This window comes from Melanostigma gelatinosum, assembly GCF_949748355.1.
Source record: "Melanostigma gelatinosum genome assembly, chromosome: 2".
Lineage (NCBI taxonomy): Eukaryota > Metazoa > Chordata > Actinopteri > Perciformes > Zoarcidae > Melanostigma > Melanostigma gelatinosum.
The window spans coordinates 16,431,963-16,453,813 of NC_136635.1; the positions used below are offsets into that span (position 1 = coordinate 16,431,963).

At 40.8% G+C, this 21,851-nt stretch overlaps 1 protein-coding gene across 1 annotated transcript in view; it reads left to right on the forward strand.

Moving 5' to 3' along the window:
- The window catches only part of fam189a1 (family with sequence similarity 189 member A1), a gene marked incomplete at both ends in the record, with an annotated part of 81,378 nt that overhangs the window by 47,923 nt on the left and 11,604 nt on the right, over nt 1-21,851 (forward strand). The window contains 2 exons of the mRNA XM_079284131.1: nt 16,749-16,859; nt 18,600-18,731. Coding sequence (XP_079140257.1) covers nt 16,749-16,859; nt 18,600-18,731 — 243 coding nt within the window. The remainder of the gene's footprint in view (nt 1-16,748; nt 16,860-18,599; nt 18,732-21,851) is intronic.

Here is a 21,851-nt window from a genome sequence, read left to right on the forward strand (position 1 = left end):
GCTTATAGCATGTAGCATCCTGGGCATCACTGGGAATCAAAACACCGCGGCTTTGAGAGCACTTGTTTGCAATTGCGCATTAACGTGATTAACCAATGATTTAACTTGCTGCTAGGACCACTGATTCACCAAACCTGCTGGCTTGCAGTCTGTGTTCCACCACAGTCCCCGACGCTGCTCTCGTGATTCATTTTGTTTCTGAAGATAGATTTGATTTTGTAGCGAGTAACGAAGGTTTCAGGGGAAATGTATCGGAGTAAAAGTATCAGTTTTCTTTGCAAAATGTAGTGAAGTAAAAGTAAAAAGTAAACAGAAATATAAGTAGTAAAGTAAAGTACAGATACCCAAAAAAACTACTTAAGTACAGTAACGAAGTATTTCTACTTCGTTACTATACACCACTGCATGGGGAGATATATATGATTGAGTGATCTGCCCTTTTTAATGACAAACAAGATGATTTATTACGGATTCCTTCAGCATATACCAGCCTGGTCTCACCAAACTGTCTAAAGTCATTTTGGGTTGTCATCATTACACATTTTTTGCTTTTCGTGAGTCATTTCATGTCACTGCAATAGACGCTCAGAGCGAGTGCTCTGGAAGTCAGATGATGTATAAAGAGCGAGAAAATGTGTGTAAGGAGGAGGTCGGGACGGATGGGTTGGACAAAATGAGAACTGCGAATGAGAACTGCGTTTAATGACATGCAAAAAGCTTAAAATGCATGACATCACACGCTGGTTATACCTGCCAGATGAAAATGTGCCTGGCTAAATCTGGCACTTTTAAATGATGGGCTCAAGTGCTCATGTTCATTAATGGATATTGTCCCTCCTTAAATAACTAACATTCTACTCCTTCCCATGAGATCACATTTAATAAACCAATGGTGGAATGTTACGAAGTACATTTGCTCAAGTACTGTACTGAAATAGAAATTTGAGCTACATTCTGTATGGTTGGAGGGTAGTTTCATGTGTTCCAGGCATCATATTTATATATCTGTTCATCCCCGTAAACACCTTTCTGACATTTGTCCAACAAATGCAAAAATACACAAAACTAGTTTGTAAGAATTTAGTTTGTTTGTGCGTGAAATATATAAAGATATAAAGAAAGTGATATTTAGTAACTGATTCTGGAATAAACTCAGGAAGAGTGTGGATATAACTAACTGGCTGTGGAGAAATATTTGGCATATCTGTGAGTAGCGCTATGTTTTGGCCCTCCTGGTTGAACTTCCACGACAGCTTCATTTGACAAATGCCTGTGTGTGCACTTGTTTATCTTATATCGGATACAAAAGGAGCGTGTGTGATTTACAGGACCATTTCAGTGACATGCGGATGGCTGGAGATGTTCTGGGGATAAATCTGAGTCCAGAGCCCGTCTGTTCAGCACGTCACACTGTTGCCTGCTTATAACACATCACAGAGCTTGCACTGCATGGTCAGGAGGGCAACAGCTTCCCTCTTTGTTTTAACAACCACGGCACACGTTTATATATACACACACATGCTCCCCACATCTCCAAATATCTCCCTAACGATGCACACAAATCACTGACAGCACATACACATGATAACCGTAGACGTTCCACTACGATCACATAACTACAGCAGGGCCGGCAGGACAGCGGTGAAAGGCTTTATGAGGTGCTCTCTGTGACAGCCTGTGACCCTGCCAGGCCATAAATATGAATGCAGCTGATGAAAGAGGGAGGAAGAGAGAGAGAGAGCGAGAGAGAGAGAGAGATGGCACACTGACTGATTGTGATGAAGAAACTGAGATCTCTATGCTGCTTGAGTAAATATTTATGGTCAGACACCACAACAACGAAAAATCAAAACGACAGTTTGTTCGTGCCATTTTTTTTTAGCATTCAATTAATGAGTGAATCAATTTATTAAATCATTAATTGATTGATGATGAAATGATTGATTGATTACAAGGCTGTCTGTCAGACCAGCAAAGGCGGAGACGGTACGTCTGTCCAACCCAGTTTTGCCCTCTAATAGTTGAGCATTTTTCATACAGGCCTAAATGGACAAATTCATCCTGTAATTAGGAATGAAAGTAGCCCATTAGCAGCCTCTGTTCCTGGTTCTGTAGAACAAACATATTGGTGTGTGTAGGTGTGTGTGTGTGTGTGTGTGTGTGTGTGTGTGTGTGTGTGTGTGCGTGTGTGTGCCTGTGTGCGTGTGTGTTTCTGAGCAATAAGTGGTTTAACTTATTGTTTTGGGCCCCTGTGTTTTGGCCCCAGACAGACAATGTTGGACTCATCCTTAATCCTAAATCATTTTGATGTCCTTCTCCGCTTCTCACCCCTTTAAGTGAATTTAATCATTTGTGACTTAATAGAAATCTCATTCAAACAAAAGTGTGGAATGTACCGTAATTCTTGGTGTAAACAGAGGAGTTAGACGCAAGGTACATGATATCAGGAAGTATTTTGAAAATATATCTGGCTTGGATGTTTGTGAACATAAGGGATGTTCTGTGGTTTATACACCCACCACTATCATGCCCTCTGAGGCTAGAAATAAATATTCGATTCATGAATAGCTTATAGGAAACAGAAGCACAATGAAAGCGGTTTTGATCATAATGCTCCCACAGTGGATTGCTACAGTAGGTGGTGGTCGGCGCGTTTTCCAATTTGGACAAGCAGACAGGAGGACCAGCACAGCAGCAACAGCGTCAGACAACCCTTTCCGACGTGGAACTGAACTGAAAGGGAAACGTATCTATTCTCTCTTCAACGCCGGCAGCCTCCATGAATAAAAAACAGTTTGGATATGTTTAATTTGCAGTTCAGTTCCCTGACGGAAAAATATATTACCAAAGTTGTGCATAATACCATAACCGTCTAATTCACAACAAACTGCAATGGTCATGAACCTGAGCGTGATGCTTTGTTCCTATAGTGCTGGCTTCAGAAACGGCATAAGAAACAAAACACAGCAGATGTACTACTTACTGTTACTGCTGCTGCTCGACTTATCTTCATGCGAAGGACACGATGTGAAGACCGGAGAGTATAGCAATGTTTGCTATGTTGAATGAACATCGTCCGAGAGCACTATAGGCTTCATCATACTGCACATCCAGCATGCCAGTCTCAGAAGAACAGTTAGCTTCTGAGGGATATCTCTCAAGGTAGACACAGAAACAAAGTAAGAAGCTGTCATAGGGCAGCAGTGATTCGCAACATTGATTTTCACTGCCTGTCTCGCATTGACAGGAGAAAATGAAAGCTGAAAGTGTAAATAATATTCGAGCTGAAGTTTGTTTTCATCTTCCATGAATTGATTGTTCGTGATGAATAAAGGAAGAGCTCCCGTGAGACTGGTAAGAGTAAGTAGTCCGGGAAAGCTACAAACAATCTTGAAGCCATTGATCCCTTTGACAAGTGAAGGTGTACAGAGATATCAGAGCAACTCATCTCCCAAAATACCAGACGCAATGTAGATCATTATAATGAATAACTTAAAGGAGTATATTGCGACTGGAAAGGTGGATTTTTCATGAAACTAGGCTGTCTGTTTTTTTTTTAGAATTGGTGCACATGACAAGAGAAAACGGAGAAATAGGGCGATGGTATTCCCTTTTGCTCAAAAAGGTATCACGATTTTTTCACAATACTGATTGTCGATAGTTGATGATCCGTATTGGCCGATACAGATGTTTTTGTTGTTGCAGCTGGTATACAAGGCTCCAGACAATTTTTTCCCAAAAATGATTTAAACTGCTCTGAAGTCAGTGTAGGCCATCAGCAATTATACATTTTACCTTTTCACTTTGTTATAGTCTTTGATATAATCTATAGTGGTTATTTGCATAAACACACAATTCAAAAATCCTTTTTTTGTCATTCATTAATTTCATTCCTTTTGTTGTCATTGTCTCATTCTACCATGATAACTTAATGGAAAGCACCTAAACTCCCTCATAGTGTGTACTCAACTTTTCATGTTGATCATATGACCCCACAAGAGCAAAATCAAATCCTCTATAGACTATGCTTTTGAATTAGGATTTTATTAAACACAAATTAAAAAGCACTCTGAGAAACAGGGTATATTCATTTCCATTTATTCTCTTGAAATCCTTGAGGATGCCAACAGCAAGAGCAAAAGTACATAGAATTCAAGCCGAGCATTCGTCTTACATTTTTCTTTTCATTAAATGACGATGATTCATTCAGTGATTGGCAACAATCCAGCAGCAGATTTTCTGATACTATTCATCAGCAGTTTGTACTGTGGAGCATCAATACAGCTCTGTTAATTCAAGCCACTGCCGTCTACCATCTTGTGTAATTGAGCGGTTAAGAGACTGTTGTTGCTCCAGGCTCTTGCTTTTTATTAGAACTGTAAGTGCACATGTAGACCCACAAATGCACAACCCATGCACACATACAATACAGCCAGCAGTCAAACACACATGCGCAGATGCACAGATGACTGGCACACACCAGCGCTGCCACTGCTTTGCATTTTGTGTGTGTGTGTGTGTGTGCTTCTCCTCTTCCTTAGAGGCCTGTTAATCTCTGACTTGACCCAGATGGAAAGGCTTTTGTGGGAGATATAGCCGACTGCCAACAGAGATGGGCCCCGCAGGACCACCTGTCAGGAGCCGCTAAAGGAAAACACAGACAGGAAGTGTGTGTCAGACAGACAGACAGACAGAGATAAAAACAAAAGTGCATACGTTTGCGAATGTGTGAGCCGACGAAGGCTGAGAGGAAGGTGATGGAGAGGCAGTCACCATGCATGTAATCAAACTGTGCTTCACATTTTGGGCAGGCATGACGAAAGAAGACTAAAAAAATTCAACGTAACATTACCTGTAACTTTTGGGAGGTCATTTCTTGCACAATATTGGAGTCAGCATGTTTGGATACAAAATAATCGAAACAAGTTGACTTATAAATAACCACCACCAACTTGCCGACCCACTTACACACCCAGCAGAAACAGACCAACACTAGGATTCAGTTGTAGTCCAATAGCCACTCTGTTTTAACTCCGGTTTGGTCTCCACCAACTCCTCAGAAAAATAATTCTGGTCTTTTGCTCGCTAGATGCTTCACCTCGTTAGTTAGCACACTGTGGGTTTATTGTTGGACATAGAAGCCCTCTGATTGATGTTGCTGGGACTTAAACAATAAATGTGCAGGCCACAAAACCAAAACAATGAGCTAAAAGAGGCTGAAAAGCCCTGTAGAGCTACAGACTTTTGCACTACGGGCGTCCCTGTACATTACAGTTTTTAGCTCAATGTTAAAAGATATTAATGTGGGTTTAAATCAGCTTGATGCAACCTTTTCACCCTGTAGATTGATTATTGAAATGCTTACTAGCCCTCATTTTCAGTATTTCTTCACATGATGTTATAACTCAGATATTTTAATTGTAACCAAAGGAAAACTGAAAGAGTGCATTTTCAATTCATCCAGCGTCACTGTGGAATTAGTTACTGCAGTGAAAACCTCACACTTACCTCCCTCCTCATAAAGCTGCTATTTCACCCAAGTTCCACCAGCGAGCTCACACAGAACTGTGTATTTGGTGTTTTGGGCATTTCCACATTTTAAATGGATTAGAAAAAAAGAAACAAAATCAGATTTTTGCCATGAGATTGGGGCACTGCTGTGATGTGGCTGTAGGCACGGAGGACAAAGAGGCAAAGACAGAAGCTTTGGGTTTGGTTGAAGACATTTTCTTTGGTCCTCTGCCAAGAAAAAGATATCTCCCCGTTGCCAAGCAACCTGCTTTTGCATCTTTCCAGCATCCTTTGTTGAATCTTAAAGTTTATTTTTGGCTCAGTGTGTGGATGCTTATCTGAATGTGTTCGAGTTCATCTAACTCCAACTGTGATTCAACTGTGTTTCTGGTGACAGAAATGTGACAGAAGTTAGAGGCACGTTTAGTTGTCATAACTACCACAGCATCTAAATTCAGATGCAATCCCACGTTGTCTGCCGATTATACATTTGGCTGTTTCTTTGTTGCAGTGAAAGCTGTTTGGCAAGTACAAATTCTATGAAATTGGTTAATTAAGTGAAGAAACAAATCAAAGAGACTTGCTCAAGTAGGCAGGTACAAGTACTATTCTTTCATTATAAACTCAGCAGTAAATGTTGTATACTTAACCATCAACATGAGCTGCTAATGTGAGCCGTGTCAAACCTGGTGCACAGGGCTGAAATGTCTTGCTCGGGGACACTTAGGCAGGGATGATGCCTGCCAACATGGAGGCTTCACCCCGAGTGTTGAAAAGTGGCCTCTCTAATGCAACATCGCTGCCAGCCTGAAAAAAAGAGTGTGCGTGTTATTTCTTTATACACCAGGCAAGCTGAAAGAGAGAGAGCAAGGTTGTGCGTGTGTGTGTGTGCGTGCGTGTGTGTGTGCTTCATAAGTGTTTTCTCTCTGCTCTGGTCACAGTTTGCCTGTCACCTCTGGTCAGTTTGCATTAGCACTGCCACCCTGCGTCCCCGTTGCTCCTCCGATCACCTCCTCTCCTCTCACACTGTGTCTCTGCCAAGAAGGCATTCAAATGAGAGTGAGAGCAGAGCTTCTTTGCTTTATCAACCAACTTCACTCTTAACAGCTGGAAGAACGAAGATGCGGGTGATTAAAGAAGCTTCTTTGTGATTCTCACTCACTGTGAACTGTGTCCGCTAAGTGACTCAGCTTCAGGCGGTGTGGTGCTACTTTGCCGCATCGTTACAATACCTCTGTCATTTCTGATGGTTTTGATCGTTGCCCCCGTATTCTGACCATGGCATGAATGTGACGGATTTCTGCAGCAATTTCTGACTTGTTTTACCGTTTGTTCCTTCCGTTTTGTGTCTAATTACAGTATAGTTGCTGCAGTTGCAGCTTTTATTTGGGACATTGCTCTTTATTTCCAACTGACCTCAACCAATCAAATTGTAAGCATGATGACAAAGGTCCCCTCAGCTTAGTTAGGGTTCGATCCCCGGCTCCGCTAGTCCATGTCGATGTGTCCTTGGGTAAGACACTGAACCACAAATTGCTCCTGGAGGCTGATCCTGCGGTGTATGAATGGGTATGAATGATTGGTTAATGTCCTCATGGGAAAGTGGCACGGTGGCCCCTGTCATCAGTGTATGAATTGGTGTGAATGGGTGATGAATGATGACATGTAGTGTTAAAGTACTTTGAGTGGTGGGAAGACGAGAAAAGTGCTATGCTATACATTTTTACTGGGAAGATATCATCGTCCACATCACTATTTATATTTACACCCCGTCTTCACTGAGACTCTTACATTACATTTCTACTACGTTTTCTATATTTTGTATTCTTTGATCACATCTTATGATCTATAATCTTTTTTTGTGCCTATATTGTTTAGCATCACGTCCTTGAAAGAAGACCATTGAAATGAGGTGTGTAAATAATTAAAAAAAAGCTTTATTTGTGGCTGTAATTTGGATTACAGATACAGTTTTTTTTCAACCCATTTTTCAACTCTTTGTTGTGTGTATGTGTATGTGTTGTGCGTGGTGATAATTAAATGCATCTCATCACTGTGCTCTAACGTTGTGTTGTGTTTATTTGATTGCACATCTAAGAAATGCTGTTTCAAGCAATGGCATTGAAAGAACTGAATTGAATATGAATAAAAGGAACAAATATGAGATGTGGTTTGCTCAACACTGTAAAAAAACAAAAAAAAAATTGGTTCCACTCTGCTGTTTTCCACATCGACTAAAAGATGTCCATTGAGGCAATTTGGGAAGCTTTTTAAATCCTGCTGTTCTTTTTATCTCTTGATTCCTCTCCTTTGCATTGATGCCGCATTGCTTCTCTCAGCATATAAAAGCACACACCTATTGTAACCATCTTTGGGTCTTTATTTCTAATTTCCACATGCTCTTATATTGTATAAAATGACAGGAAGTGACAGGTAAGGGATCAGACAAAGGGATGAGCAGATTGTGAGAGAAATCCGGGTAGAGTTTGAAAGGGAACGGTTGGCTGGGTGAGCAGGAACCTTCCGACTCGAGATAATGCCGGATGAATGATGTCCTCCCCTAAGGCCCTGAGAAGCAGGAAGTGTGGCTCCATATTAATTAGAATATGAATTAGATAGACTCCCTTATCTGATGGCTCATAAGAGCAAGAGCGGCATGATCCAGACAGCAGCAGCAGCAGCATTAGAGGTGTTTGAGCAAATAGTCACATTTCAGGTCACGTTGCTCTCCTGCAGTCATTATGACCACTTTCAGCCTAAAATTAAAACAAAATCAAAAGAGTTGTTTAATAGCTCTGTTTATGGTTTCATCATGCTTTTTAAAACATGCTAATATAGATTCATCTTATTTACCAGGACAAACACAACAGAGAAACATTTCTTTGCACTAGGCCTACTTGTACCTCAGTGTAATACTGTTCGCCCACAAATGACATTTGGAAAACGTTCAAAACAGTGTCGAAAATATAGGAGGACCTCAGGAGGTCTGTTGCTCTTGAATTAATATTTAGCAATATTGGAAAGTTAATTTGCACGTTGAAATGTCGAAAAATGAAGAGCAGCACAATAAATGCCACTGACGGCTAATGTACACTGGTGCCTGAAGATACTGGCATAGATGTGATACTGGCTCTGATGGGTATTAATACATTTAATCACCTTGCGTTAAACGTCTCTCACTAAACAAGACTACAGCCATGCCAGCGGCTCTGTGACGGCCACAGAAGTGCGTAATGCTAATGTCGGCATGCTAACATTCTAGCAAAGATAATGTTGACATACTGATGTTAAGCAGGTTGATCATGTGCAGTATCTTAGTTTAGTTACGTCTGTTAAAATGTTAAAACATTTGCTAATTAGATCAAAACACAAAGTACAACTGGTGGGAAATATCGTTAGTTTTGCAAGTATTTAGTCATAAACCAAATATTGGACAATTTAAATGTTGACCTGCTGATCGAGAGGAGAAGTTCACCAGGGTATTACAACTCATCCTGAGGGGGAATAGCCTTTAGTCTGAACAAGATGTTATGGCAATCCATCCAGTCGTTGTAAAGACATTTCACTTCCATTCACAAATGTCAATCTGCTGGTGGTGCCAGAGGAAAGGTCAGGAGATCACCAAGTATACTTCATCATATGGGGAGCATACATGTTTGTACAACATTTCATGTCAATCCATTCAATAGTTGTTGAGATCTTTCAGTCTGGACCAAAGTGGTGGATCAACAGTATGCTGCTATATACATGGCTAAATAGGATGTGTAGATGTGTGTTGTTGTGTACTTGGATCTATATTGCTGACATAGGCCTACTCTGTTTAGGAAGTATCAATCCATGGAAAGTTGCCATATTCTCTTAAATTCTGTCAGTGGAACCTCAATGTATGAATTGAATATATTTTTTTAACAAAGATCCGACAGTTTGTTACCGATCACACATCCCAGCCTGTAATAACTTACGGAGACGTCATCCTTGATTTTCAAGCATCTTTTACAAAGTTCCTGCTGTAGTCCTTCTGTGTGGTGTGAGAGTCTGCTGGGACCAGGTTCATTATAGGCCTGTCTCATTACAGCAGCCCCCCCACCAAGAGCCTTGAGGGGAGCAGAGAAGACAGAGCCTCCTTGTTTTAGCTCTTTAGAGGTCAGTTGTTGATTAAAATGTTGAGAAGTGGAGGTTAATCAGCCACTGACCCTCGGGTTGATGCTGTCTTTCACGGTCTGTTTTAATCAATAAGTGTGAGCATTGGCACAGATGAACTCCTTACACAGAGCAACCATACTTCCATTATAGTACCTGACCGTCTAGTTACCCGTTATCTATGCACTCCTCATGTGGATGTTTTGCAGGTCGAGGGCTGTACTTGGTGAATTCACATTATTTAAAAGGCAAAAGGTTAGATTCAAAAAGTACTCCCAACATGAGAGATGTAGCTCAGCTTCAGCAGACCTGATGTAGGTTCCACGGCTCATCTGCCAATAAAAGGTGTTGGAGTGCAACTTCCACATGATGTCTGTAACCACGGGAACTAATCCATCACGTCCAGTGGAGATGCAGTCTGACATGCTGTCAACATGACTGCACATCAAAGCCAAAGAGCAAAGTCGAGAGGCAAAGTGTTTTTTTTAACTCTTCATGTCTCACAGTGTGAACGCAGTTATACAACTATAGAAATACAAAAACATGGTTCATGACCACCTCGAACGAAGCTTGTTTTAATGGTGTGATAACATCTTATGGCGTTGTATGTCTTCGAAGGCGCTATGTTGAAACATCACTTCCTATTGCTGGCATGCAGGAGTCCACTATCTCACTTGATCATGCACTCCATAAACCCAGTGTCCTGTTAAACAGGAAATACAACAATTACGGAGACGCGGTGCTAGGTGTGAATTTAATCTCAATGCAATCCTTCTGCTGTGCAGTGTAAACAACGCCTTAAAGTACCGAGACAATGCAAATATGTATGCTGCTGCGTTCAACTGTGTTTATTTTTTCGGTAAATTTGCATTTCGACTCACTGTGCTCGCGTCTGATTCCCGTCTGTGTTTTTGTCGAGTTAGAGTTTCCGCAAATGTATGCGTGTCATATCTCTAAGCACATATACTTACATGAGTGGGGGTTTAAAGTGGTGTGTGCTCCCGTGACCAAGCTATTCCCCGGCAGGATTAGAGGTCTGTGGAAGTCGTTACGTCTGGTTTAGTGTGACGTCCCCTGGGTTCTGCTGCTGAGAGTTAGTATCAACACCTCCACTGTTTATTTGGACCGGCACTGAACTCAAGGTCACTCAACTCCTATCACAACTAATTCTGGTGACATGGTCGAAACACACACACACACATGCACACACACACACACACACACGCATAAGGATATTCACCACGGCCCTCAGTGGGAGGAGAGAGCAGGACGGTAGAAAGGTATTTCTGTTAACAGTGGCAGCCAATGAGAACCAGCTGCTGCTTGCTTTCTCGAGTGTGTTTATAAAGTCAGTAGAAGGGACACCAGGAGAATACATTGTTTTCTTTGCTGATTGTTGTTTAACCCCAAGGTAGGGGTGTATTTTAACATATTTTAAATTACTTTAAGATCTGGAAGTTCCTAAGGCCTGTCTGGAAGTTCCTGTCAATCAATATTGAGTAATGATCTCTTATTCTCCTTGAAGAGTTGTTTGTTCCAGGATGTTTCTGAGCTCTGCAGGGCCTGAGGATTGATATACAGTGTCAGAGGGAAGCTGAATCAGAGGGTTTGTGATCTGCTGAGCAGGAGCAAAGACAAAACAACATTGCCTCCAACTCTCATGGCTCAGGGATGATTTAAATAAATAGTGTTGTGTCGCAGCGATGCTGCAGACTAAATACTAATTTCTGCTGCGGTCAAAGGATGCTAACAGTGTTTCAAATTCTTCTTTCATAAAATTCCCATCTGATCACAACTGCCCAATCTTTAATTACCTTGCCCTAAAGCACTTCCACAGGGTTAAACCCCAGCTCTACATCATTATGTCTTTTTAAATGGGCTGATTTGAATGTTGTGGTATCCCATCGTGCGGATACCACTAAAATTGACCAATAATTGGTCTGGTTTTTCAGAACAAGAACCCAAAAATCGAATTATTATTTTTGCAATAATAGAAAACAGCAAATCCTCACTTCCAACTTCTCAATTCAGAGAATATTTGGCATTTTTGCTTCAAAAGTGACTTTTGAAATTAATCGAATTTCTATTGATAGACTAATCGGATAATCCTTCCACTCTAGAGTTCAACCTTTCTTCTATGTAATTAATAAGGAACTGTATTGTCCACATGATGAAGAATAGTCTTTAGCTTAATCACTCATCATTTATAACAATATAAGTGATTAATGAGGACAATCAGCAGCATCAGCAAACAATAAAGCCCCAAGTCACACGTTTGTCTCAAAGAACGTTATAATATGTACAACATGCAACTCCTTTTATCCTTAGATCCCCCATTCAGGTAAGAATACACTCATTTATTGCTGATATTAGGAGGTAGGTATATGGCACTGACATTAAGTTAACAGATAGATTTCCTGAAGTTGTCACGCATGTTAGAGATGCAGCGCATGCATGATAATCTGTAGAACTAATACACATGTGTAGGCCATTATGCACAAGGTTATTTTTATGCGTCTGTATTTTACTGAATGTTTCAGTCATAATAGTATAAGCAGAAGAAATTGCACATGCACTTTGCATATTATCAGATTTGTGCCACACGTGTGTTTAATAGCTTGAAGCGTTCGTAATGCACATGGCCTAATCTGCACATTCTGCACCTGTATGTAGATATACATGGAATGTGTATGATGTCTTATTATAACCTATTATTCATAGAAATGGACGTTTTGTGCATATAAGTGTAAGCTTCAGGGCATATACTCCAATAATGAAATATTCATACATTGCTGCTTAAAATACTGCTGGAATTGTCAGTTGACAATATATGAGCCCCCACTTTCCTTTGTTATTATAATAGTTGGCTTATAATGAAACAATGAAAGCGTGTTATTGTTTGCTGCTCCATCAGTCCAGTTTCCCACTGAGATGCTTATCTTACCCCTGATTTGTGTTTCTTCAAATAAACAGAGGTGATGATGAATGAGCTTGGTTTTCCGTTGCGCTGCGCTGATAGATGAGGAGAGCTTTTCAACGGAAAGACTATACATGTTTACAGTTTGTGTTATTTGTTAAATTGACATTGATTTACAGAGATTTCCCAAATCCGTTCAAACTCCACACAAGGACAACATTTGGGATAGCAGTTGAATTAGAAGATTGATACCACTCTCATGTCTATCCATCATGTAGAATATAAGGCTACAGCCTGCAGGCTGTTAACTTAGCTCAACAGAAAGACTGGAAACAGCTAAGAATACTAAATCCACCTCACCAATAGAAATCTTATCATTTGTTTGTTTACAATTAACCAAATGTAAAAACATCAGTTTACCTGCTGGCCTTATATTTAACAGATGAAGTGATATGAATCCTCTTATTTAACTCTCCGCCAGAGAGCGAATAAGCCTATTTCCCAAAATGTAGAACTTTTTTGTCAATAAACAAAGTTGTTGCCAAAACCCATTTTCTGAATTGTAGCGACACAACAATTGTATTGAATCCAGTTTCTTTTTAATCCAAAATGTTCCAAGTATTTCAAATCCTGCGTTGTTATCATGCATTATTATTACTGACTAGCAGTCTTATTCTTCCCTGCTTTTGTTGACACTTTGCTGTGTCTCCACGGAAAATCACACCACTTTCAATTGTGTGCCTGCCAGAGATGTGCTCGTACGTTTCTTGGAAATATGTCATTCAGCATGAAAACACAATAAATAACCACTAATTGACTAAAGAGATCTTAGTCTTCGAGTCTACGACCAAAACAACCAATTAGTCCACTAATCAACGAAGAGGAAGCAGCCCGAACGAACTCCACAAGGTACCTTTAAGATGATACCCCTTTAGATACAGCTTACCTAACTAGACCTCTCCAGTGTACACAAGAACAAACCTCTAAACAGTCGACTTTGTTTTTTTACGACATATATGCTCCATATAAAACGCCATTCCTTACCTCTGCAGCTTGAAAAACTACTGCAGCTGGATGAAGGATAGAAAGAGGCAAAGCTAAAGCCAAATGATTTCACCTCACTGACAGTTATGGAGAATTACAGTGATACACCTGAACCTTGGGTCTTATATCGTAATCTATGAGTGTGTGTCATGGAGATGAATGGTGATTATATTGTGGTGTATTGTCCTCCGCAGTGAGCGCTTAACGATGTGAGATGACACGCAGCCTCGGCTGTTACAGCGACCGAGTGGCGCATGCGTAGCTTTGTGCGTGTGTGTGTATGTGTGTGTGTGTGTGTGTGTGTTTACCTCTTTGGCATGCAGAGGGCAGCGCAGCAGTAATTAATGACTAGTTGCTAAATGGTGCTATGTGATCCTACATGGTAATGAGAAGGCATTGGTGGGGGGCCAGGCGTGACAATGGGCTCAGCAGAGAGACACCGTGGGGGACGCACAGGTGACACCTGGGTCACACAGGCCTGGAGAGGACCGTTTGGATATCTAAAGGATTTCATGTGGGACTTTTTCACCACTGTTTCATAAAAACGCACAATTCAGCCAGTGTGTGAATTATCAAGGTGGTGGTGGCATCACTTTGCTGTCTTGTGGTTGTGTGTTTTTTATTGTTGCTGCAGATTTAAATAAAGACTGATCAGAAGATCTGACACAGATTTATAAGAGAATTATGCAACACAACAAAACAAAAAACGAATTATTATTTTAAAGCGGCGTGATATTATGCCAGTTCACCCCCACAGTCACTGGAGCTTCGATAAAAATGGATTGTTTGCTCCTCAGTTGAAATTGCAGCCGGCTATTGTTTGAGGTGCAGCATTTCATCCGACTGGCTCAGCTGGCAACAATGCAAACCCCGAGAGGTTTCATTGAAATACAACTAATGGCCTGTGTGCGTGAGATAGCTTTCACTGTCACTGGTTTGTGCATTTTTAATATCCTCTTTGTGAAAGTTATTGTAATGGCCCCATTCGAGTTAAATACTCCTCCACTCCCATGTAAACTAACGAAGATGCTTTCTGCGGAGCAGCATTTTGGAAAAGTTAACTATTACTGTCACATCCGGTAATCAATGATATAGAGCCAGTCTGGACGTTGTGACAAAAGTCTGTCCCTCTGGATACCAGCGGTAACAGTTTTCCTCTGCAATACCAAGCTAATGTTCACAGTGAAGAGCACTCCGATTTTATTCTTGTATGCTGCTTAAAAATTTAAAATAAATGACCAGAATAACATTTGAAAATGTAGAAACATTCTTGCATTTGTGATATTTCTGCTTTTCACGAATCTCAGGGAGTTTCAAAAACATTCATCTCTAAGAATGAAAAGAAACACTTCATAATGTAGAATTAAATCAATGTTCTGTCAAGGTGGCAATGTGCAATACTCCCCACAAGCCCTTGTGTTTTTGTTTTCATATGCAAACAAAATGCACTTGACAGATGTGATTCGGTAATGTTGGTGTGTGTATACGTAGAAAAACCTTTTTCATGTTTGCCATCAGTCAGCATTTGCTCTGGTGTTTTATAATTATGCTAAGCTATACAGTTTATATTGATGTATGTATATAGTAAGAAATATCCTCAAAGCCTTATGCCAAATTAAATATTCAGAGCATTAATATAGCAGCAAACAACTATTTGCTATGTAAAGATATGTGGAGTAATGTCGACTTCAGCAGAGAATGAAGTCAGTCTCCCTCTGTGTGTTATTATCAGAACTTCTCCTTGCTTTGTTGACATACATGCTGTGCGTCCTTTATTGTGGTTAAATATATATATATATAATATGCAATGCATACATAACATGATGTTACACATACAGTATATATACAATGTATACTAGCCAATCAGATAAAGAGTAGGGTAAGTGGGCGGGTCATGCTTTGGATTTTGCTTCCCAGAGACTTGATTACATTTTTGTGCAGCTGATCAAGCAGAGAACCAGACAGCTGATATCACATTCAAATGAAATGCTAATTAATCACATCTACACATCATCACCACCAATGAACCACGGGACTACAGAGTCTTGTTCTCTTCCTGTCTCCTCTTCTTCTTCTCTCTCACTGTCTAATCATTGCACTGTTCCTTTTGTTTTAACTTTGTTTTAATTTTCCGTCACTCTTTTTCTGATTTTCCATACAAAGAGGTGCTCCTCGTGCTCGCCCATCAGCCTCTCAATCTTTCAATTTTCTGCCAGGGTGAAAAGCACTTAAACTTATCACTCCATCTGTTTATTACATGCCACCTCCAGTTCCTTCCCTTCTCCGCCCCTGGTCCCTCTCTCCTCCTCTCCATCTGTGTATGTGTGTTGTCAATAACCTTTATAGCCGCCAAGCTCCTCCTGCTAGTGCCCTTTATGTCCTCCACCAACACAAGCTTTGAAAATAGGCTATTGTGATTTTTAATTAAATTCATCAATTATGAACCCGTGAAAATGTTCAGAAAACGCTGGCGCCTGGTTTCCAATTTCCTGGACAGACTTGTCTGTTGTCAATTTTAAAAATATTTTCCATTGTGCTTGACCTGTAATTTAAAGTATGAGAAACGGTAGCCATATTTATTCTAACAGGATTGATATCCACGGGGCTGTTAGCCTGGAAATAAAAAGAAGGCTTTACCCTGAGGAAAAGAGGGAAAAACGTGTGAAAGTACATTGGACCTAAACTGTCAACTGTATCCGCTTAAAGCGTAGAGAAATATAAGCTCTGTTAGTGTGTGTGTGCATATGTGTCTGTGTCTTGAATGCAAGACATTAGCTCCAACATTGTTCAGATGTCGATAAAGACAGAAATAGCTCGCTGTTGGTCGAGAATTTTAATCTGACGAGAAGTTGTTTTTCATGTCATTTGGTGAAAACCTTTTCTGTGATTAGAACTGCTCTCACAGTCAGACTCTTGAGGTCTGAGGACAAACAGGTTTTTCAGTGCTAATTTCCACTTCGGTTATCTGATGAACTCACTGAGTGACAAGTGACTGGCAAAGTACACCGCGCCTCTGGTATTAGAGCTGCTTTTTGAACACAATATTGGGAAGATATAAGTGTCGAATCAGTCTTCGTAAGCAGCAACATTTTGATAATATGTTCTCTTTTTTTCTCTATTTCTTTCTCTGTCACAGATCACATTCTTCATGCTGCTGTCAGCTGTGTGTGTCATGCTCAACCTGGCGGGCTCCATCCTGTCCTGCCAGAACGCTCAGCTGGTCAACTCTCTGGAGGAGTGTCAGCTGGTGAGACCCACTGGACTTTAACGAAAGAAAATATGTATATGTACATTTTATTTAATCAAATGTCAGAACCTGATTGATTAAAGTATCAAAAATCGAACCCCTTCTTCTTAGTAAGAACGCACACAGACCATCACACAATGATAGATGGAATCAGGTCGACAAACTCTTTCAAGTGTTACATTTACAACAAAAAATAAGAAATTATTGTATATAATGTTATAATTTAATTTCCATTAAAACATTTTTTTTATTTATTTTACCTTCATTTAACCGAGTCAATTGAGAACCATTTCTCATTTACAATGACAACATGGAAAAGCTAAAATAAGTACAATACCACTGACGTGCGAATTAATGGCGTCTCTCAGCAGCCTCATTTATATCTTCATCACAAACACATGCAGGGCCTCTGCCAAAAGCCTGTCGATAAATGTGAAAGATTGGTGGAATACTTGTATTTTGTTGTTGTTGCGTAATAGGAGTGTGTTCGTTGTTGTCTGCATGTGAGTCAAATTCATGAATGTTGGCACATGGCAGGCTGACAGGCGGCACTTCTGCTCTGAGCAGGCTGCAGCTCTGAGTCAATATCAAAAGTAAACTGAACTATTTGTCTGTTAATGACTAATGGCTGGTGATTATCACATCCATCTTTGCCAGAATCTAAAATAGCTCAAATACAGATAAACAACTTTGAAAGAGTATTGCAGTGACTCAAAGAGAGACGTGGTCAGCATCAAAGCAGTAGACACTTTTTTAGTCTCCGAGTCAAAGTGAATATAACCCCTGATGACATCAGAGCTGCTGGAGCGCCTCCGCAGCCACAAAATACATCATACAACTGTCAAGCTGAGCAGATCTCACATGTGTAAAATTGAAAGAATTTTTCACAAGCGCTTTCCAGCAGTGGGATACGTGCTCTCTGCACTCTGGCTTTTCCAACAGCTGTGTTAACACGTGGAAAACAGGATGGCACACTTCAAAATAAGTGTGTTGAGGTTTTACTCCTTGCAGCTGGTGATCAGAAGTAGTTGGACACAGAACACTCAGTCTTCACATTTTCATAATGAGATGCTAAGCAGATTTTTTTAAAGCTGAATTTATCGCGCCAGGATCTCCTATGTTTTTTCATGACTGAAGAAGCCCCTTTGATTCATCCAGCACCCAACCCACTAACCCCAACCACTTACACATTAGAAGCAGCTTTTCTGCTTGCGAAAGTGGGACCAGCCGAGTAGACCAACTTCACTGATTCATGTGGCTCCCCAGAGACCCTCCCCTAGTCATGTCTGAAATGCTAACGTTCCTCATCTCCTCTCCCCAATGTAATTAACCCATACTCGTTGGGTTCATGTCCTGTTTCTCTCAATCTGGGACACATAGCAGAGGTACGCTCTACCTCCGTGCCTCCCTATAGCTCCACACATCTCACAGCCTCTCTTCTTTTGTTTTGCACTTCTGATCAGCCATGTGCAGCGGCCTTTCTCAATCACAATACAGAATCATATTCAGTGTCTTTTGTCTGTCTAGTTTATCTTTTGAACTGTTTTCACAGTGTGTTTATGTCAGAAGTAATCCCAGCATGATCTACATCACCACGACACACCAAGCTCAGGTCTGATCAGTGCATGTGTCTCTGCGTGTGCTTTTGTGTGTGTGTGTGTGTGTGTGTGTGTGTGTGTTTTTGTGTACGTGGCGTGCATGCATGAGTGTGGATGTGTGTTCTCCCCTCCTCCCCCCCAGCTCAAGTTTGACAGCGATGGAGTGTGTGTGTGCTGCGAGCTGCAGCACCAGAGTACGAGCTGCAACAACCTGGGAGAGACGCTGAAACTGAATCCACTGAGGGACTGCAACACTATTCGCCTACGTCTAAAGGTGGGTGTGAGCCAGCATGTGATTTCAATGTGCTGATGGTGAGAGACAATGTTGTTTTTCCATGCAAAACTCATTCTATACGAGATCGACTGTGTTCAGACTGCAGGTAACTTAGAAGGACTTAGAAGGATGTAACTGTTGTAACTGCTGGTAGCCATGATGACAACACGTTGTACCATATGTGCTGAATGTACTGACTCTCGGTGTGTTATTTACAATTCAAATAAAACATTCTCTTGCTTTTGACATCTTAGCAATATTTCGTTGCTGTACAACATTTTCTGTTGCGCTAGTCAAGAATGGTAGATGTTGATTCATGCTGCCTGGTTTTCATGCTGCCGTCATGGCTGGCTTTAACCGCACTAAGTGATGTCCCCATTGCAAGTGACTGTTTGAAATCCCTTTGTGTGGCCAGACTGAGAGACAACTCAAGGAAATCAGATTTATTCAAATAGAAAACCACATTGTGTGAATCTGAATTCCAGAAAATGAATTTCATCTATTTATTTATTTATGTACTCTTTTGCTATTTGCATTCCAGAGATGAAAGTCTAGATGTGTGGAAACAAGTGGATTTGAGCATAAATTCAAGCCACTTTCATTTTATGTGCAGATGTTACAGCTCAAGATTTCCCTTCCTTTTTTTTTTTTTACTCCTAAGCTCTATGGATGTCAGTGAGTCGGCCCACCACTTTGGTCCAGACTGAAATATCTGAAACAACTGTTTTTTTTCGTACAGACATTCATGGTCCAAGATGCTGAAGTGTGCTGTCTTTGGTGATCCTTTGACTTTCCCTCGAGCACTACCAAGAGGCTGACTTCTGTGTATTTGTGAAACATCTAATTTCATGCAATCATAAGGCGAATTTCTTTTGTTTAAATACCTGCTAAACATGCCATTCCATTTAGTTTCAGCTGTACTTTGTGTTTAGTTACAAGCTATTTATTGTCATACAACAATTACAGAGAAGCAGTTGTTCGCAATGAAAATCTTAGATCTCAGGCTCCGTCCAACAATGCTCAATAAATATGTATAAAAAGAATCACGCAAGTAGAAAAATGGATTAAAATATGGAGATAATATATAAGTTATGTATATATTTTGTGGTCGACAGGTGTACAGTAATGTATATGATCATCAGCATGTTAGAATAGTTGTGATGTGCACTGATATGCCTCAGTCCAGTCTCACAGAGCCGCTAGCATGGCTACAGACTCTACCACTCTGGTTCCTTTTCTAATCACAACAATACTATTAACTTGAGTAACAGTCTGTAGTCGTTTGAAAAATAATTATCTTCCAATCGCTAGAATCATCAAGTCTAAACTGATGTCTCCAAGTTTCCTCTCTCTCTCCATAACATATCCCATGTGAGAACAGCCGAATGACGTAAAATACAAAACACTGAAAGTGTTCCGTCTCAGATTAATTGGGCAGGAAATGGAGAATGGCAACAGCGTTTGTCTTTCCCCTCAATGCAGACCTCTTAGTATGCAGTGTCTAGCCGGCCTGATCTGGCGGTAGTTTGCGAGTGCACGATCTCTGTAGATTTATCCTGACTCAGTGTCTGCAGGAATGATATACGGTATGTGCTACTGTGTCTTTCTTGGATAACGACAATCATATCCATTCATTTTATTACTCTGATTGATTATAAAACATTGATAACCAAATAAAAGACTTCATAGGATGAAGCATGCTTCTGAAAAGAGGAAAGCTCAAGCACATTTGTCATTTTGATCACAGCTAATTGAAAGAGATATGGGAATTGGTGCCATTATTAAGTGCCAAAGTAGTCAGATGAGTTGAATTATGTCTAAGAGGAAGCTGTCATGCCCGAGTCCCCTGAGTCCTCGGCCATTTCAGATGGCTCGCTGCTCCGAATGAACTCATGGTGCAGTTGCCATATAGTTCCTCTTTCAGTACTGAATTATCACAGCAGGTAGACTGAGTAGCCTATTGAACCACCCTGAGTTTATTATTCCGTCATTTCTCAGCAGCAGCATTTAAAAGTTTTGTTTCAGCAGCACTATTCATTTTGCTGCGAAAATGTGTCTTTCACTCTTTGCAGACACATTTCATTTCCATTCCGTTTTTCTTTTCATTACACTGCCTGGGGCCGTAAATCGTCAGTGGGAGGGGGTATTGAGATAATTTGTGATTTCCTGTTCGGGGGCGGATGTGTAACCTTGCCGTGTAACTCACTAACCTGTTTGGCTCGAGGCAAGGTATCTTCTAGACTAGGTTAAATATCTGTTGAGCAGGCATGTTAAACACTTTCTAAAGAGGTGTTCTTACATTTATTTGCCTGGCAGGATTTATTGTGTCATTATGTACATTGCGGTCACAAGGGAAATCACAGAACTGCACCAGCTCACATCTACTCTGCAGGTATATTACCAGAACCAAAATAGCTCAAATGAAGCTGTCATAAAAAACGACATTTACTGTAATGAACCACCAGCCCTCCCTGCAGGGATACACACTGGACAAAAAACTCACCAAGAGCCTTGCTTTTAGACGACTGTCGTCTATAATGTTTGTGATGCGTTTGCTCTCGTGGACCTAAATCAGCAATTGATTTTGTTGAATGTGTGAATCCAATTGGTTATTCAGCCTCAAGAATCTCTGATTTTCCCCATTCATTGCATTTTTTCTGCACCTTTTTCCATTTACGGTAACATCTGTAGGTTAAGACTCTAGGTATGAGTTTCCTTTACTACGAAGCCCGTGCATTTAGTAGTTTATGAGAAGTGCCATCCCGGACCTACAACACCTGCTGCTTCCTGTCATCGGAGGTTAGAAAATATCTGAAGGCCGATATGCCAACGGACTGACCGCCCTGAAAACTGCTGTATTGCTTCGTGAGGGAAGTGCTGTTTTCTGCCAGATCCTGTAAAGAGCTGCTTGTGGATGCCAAAGACAGCGGCGGTCAGCGGAGACTATCAACTGAAACTCCATGTTGCTTGGAGAAAAACAGGGTGCTGCTGCACTATGCTGCTGCAAGCCTGTCCTACTTTAGAGGGAGCAGCCAGTGGAGACGTGTGTAGTTTGTGTCTGGTCAAGACGTTCATGGTTCGTGAGACAGCAGTTGAGAATCAGCTTCACTTTCACTCGTG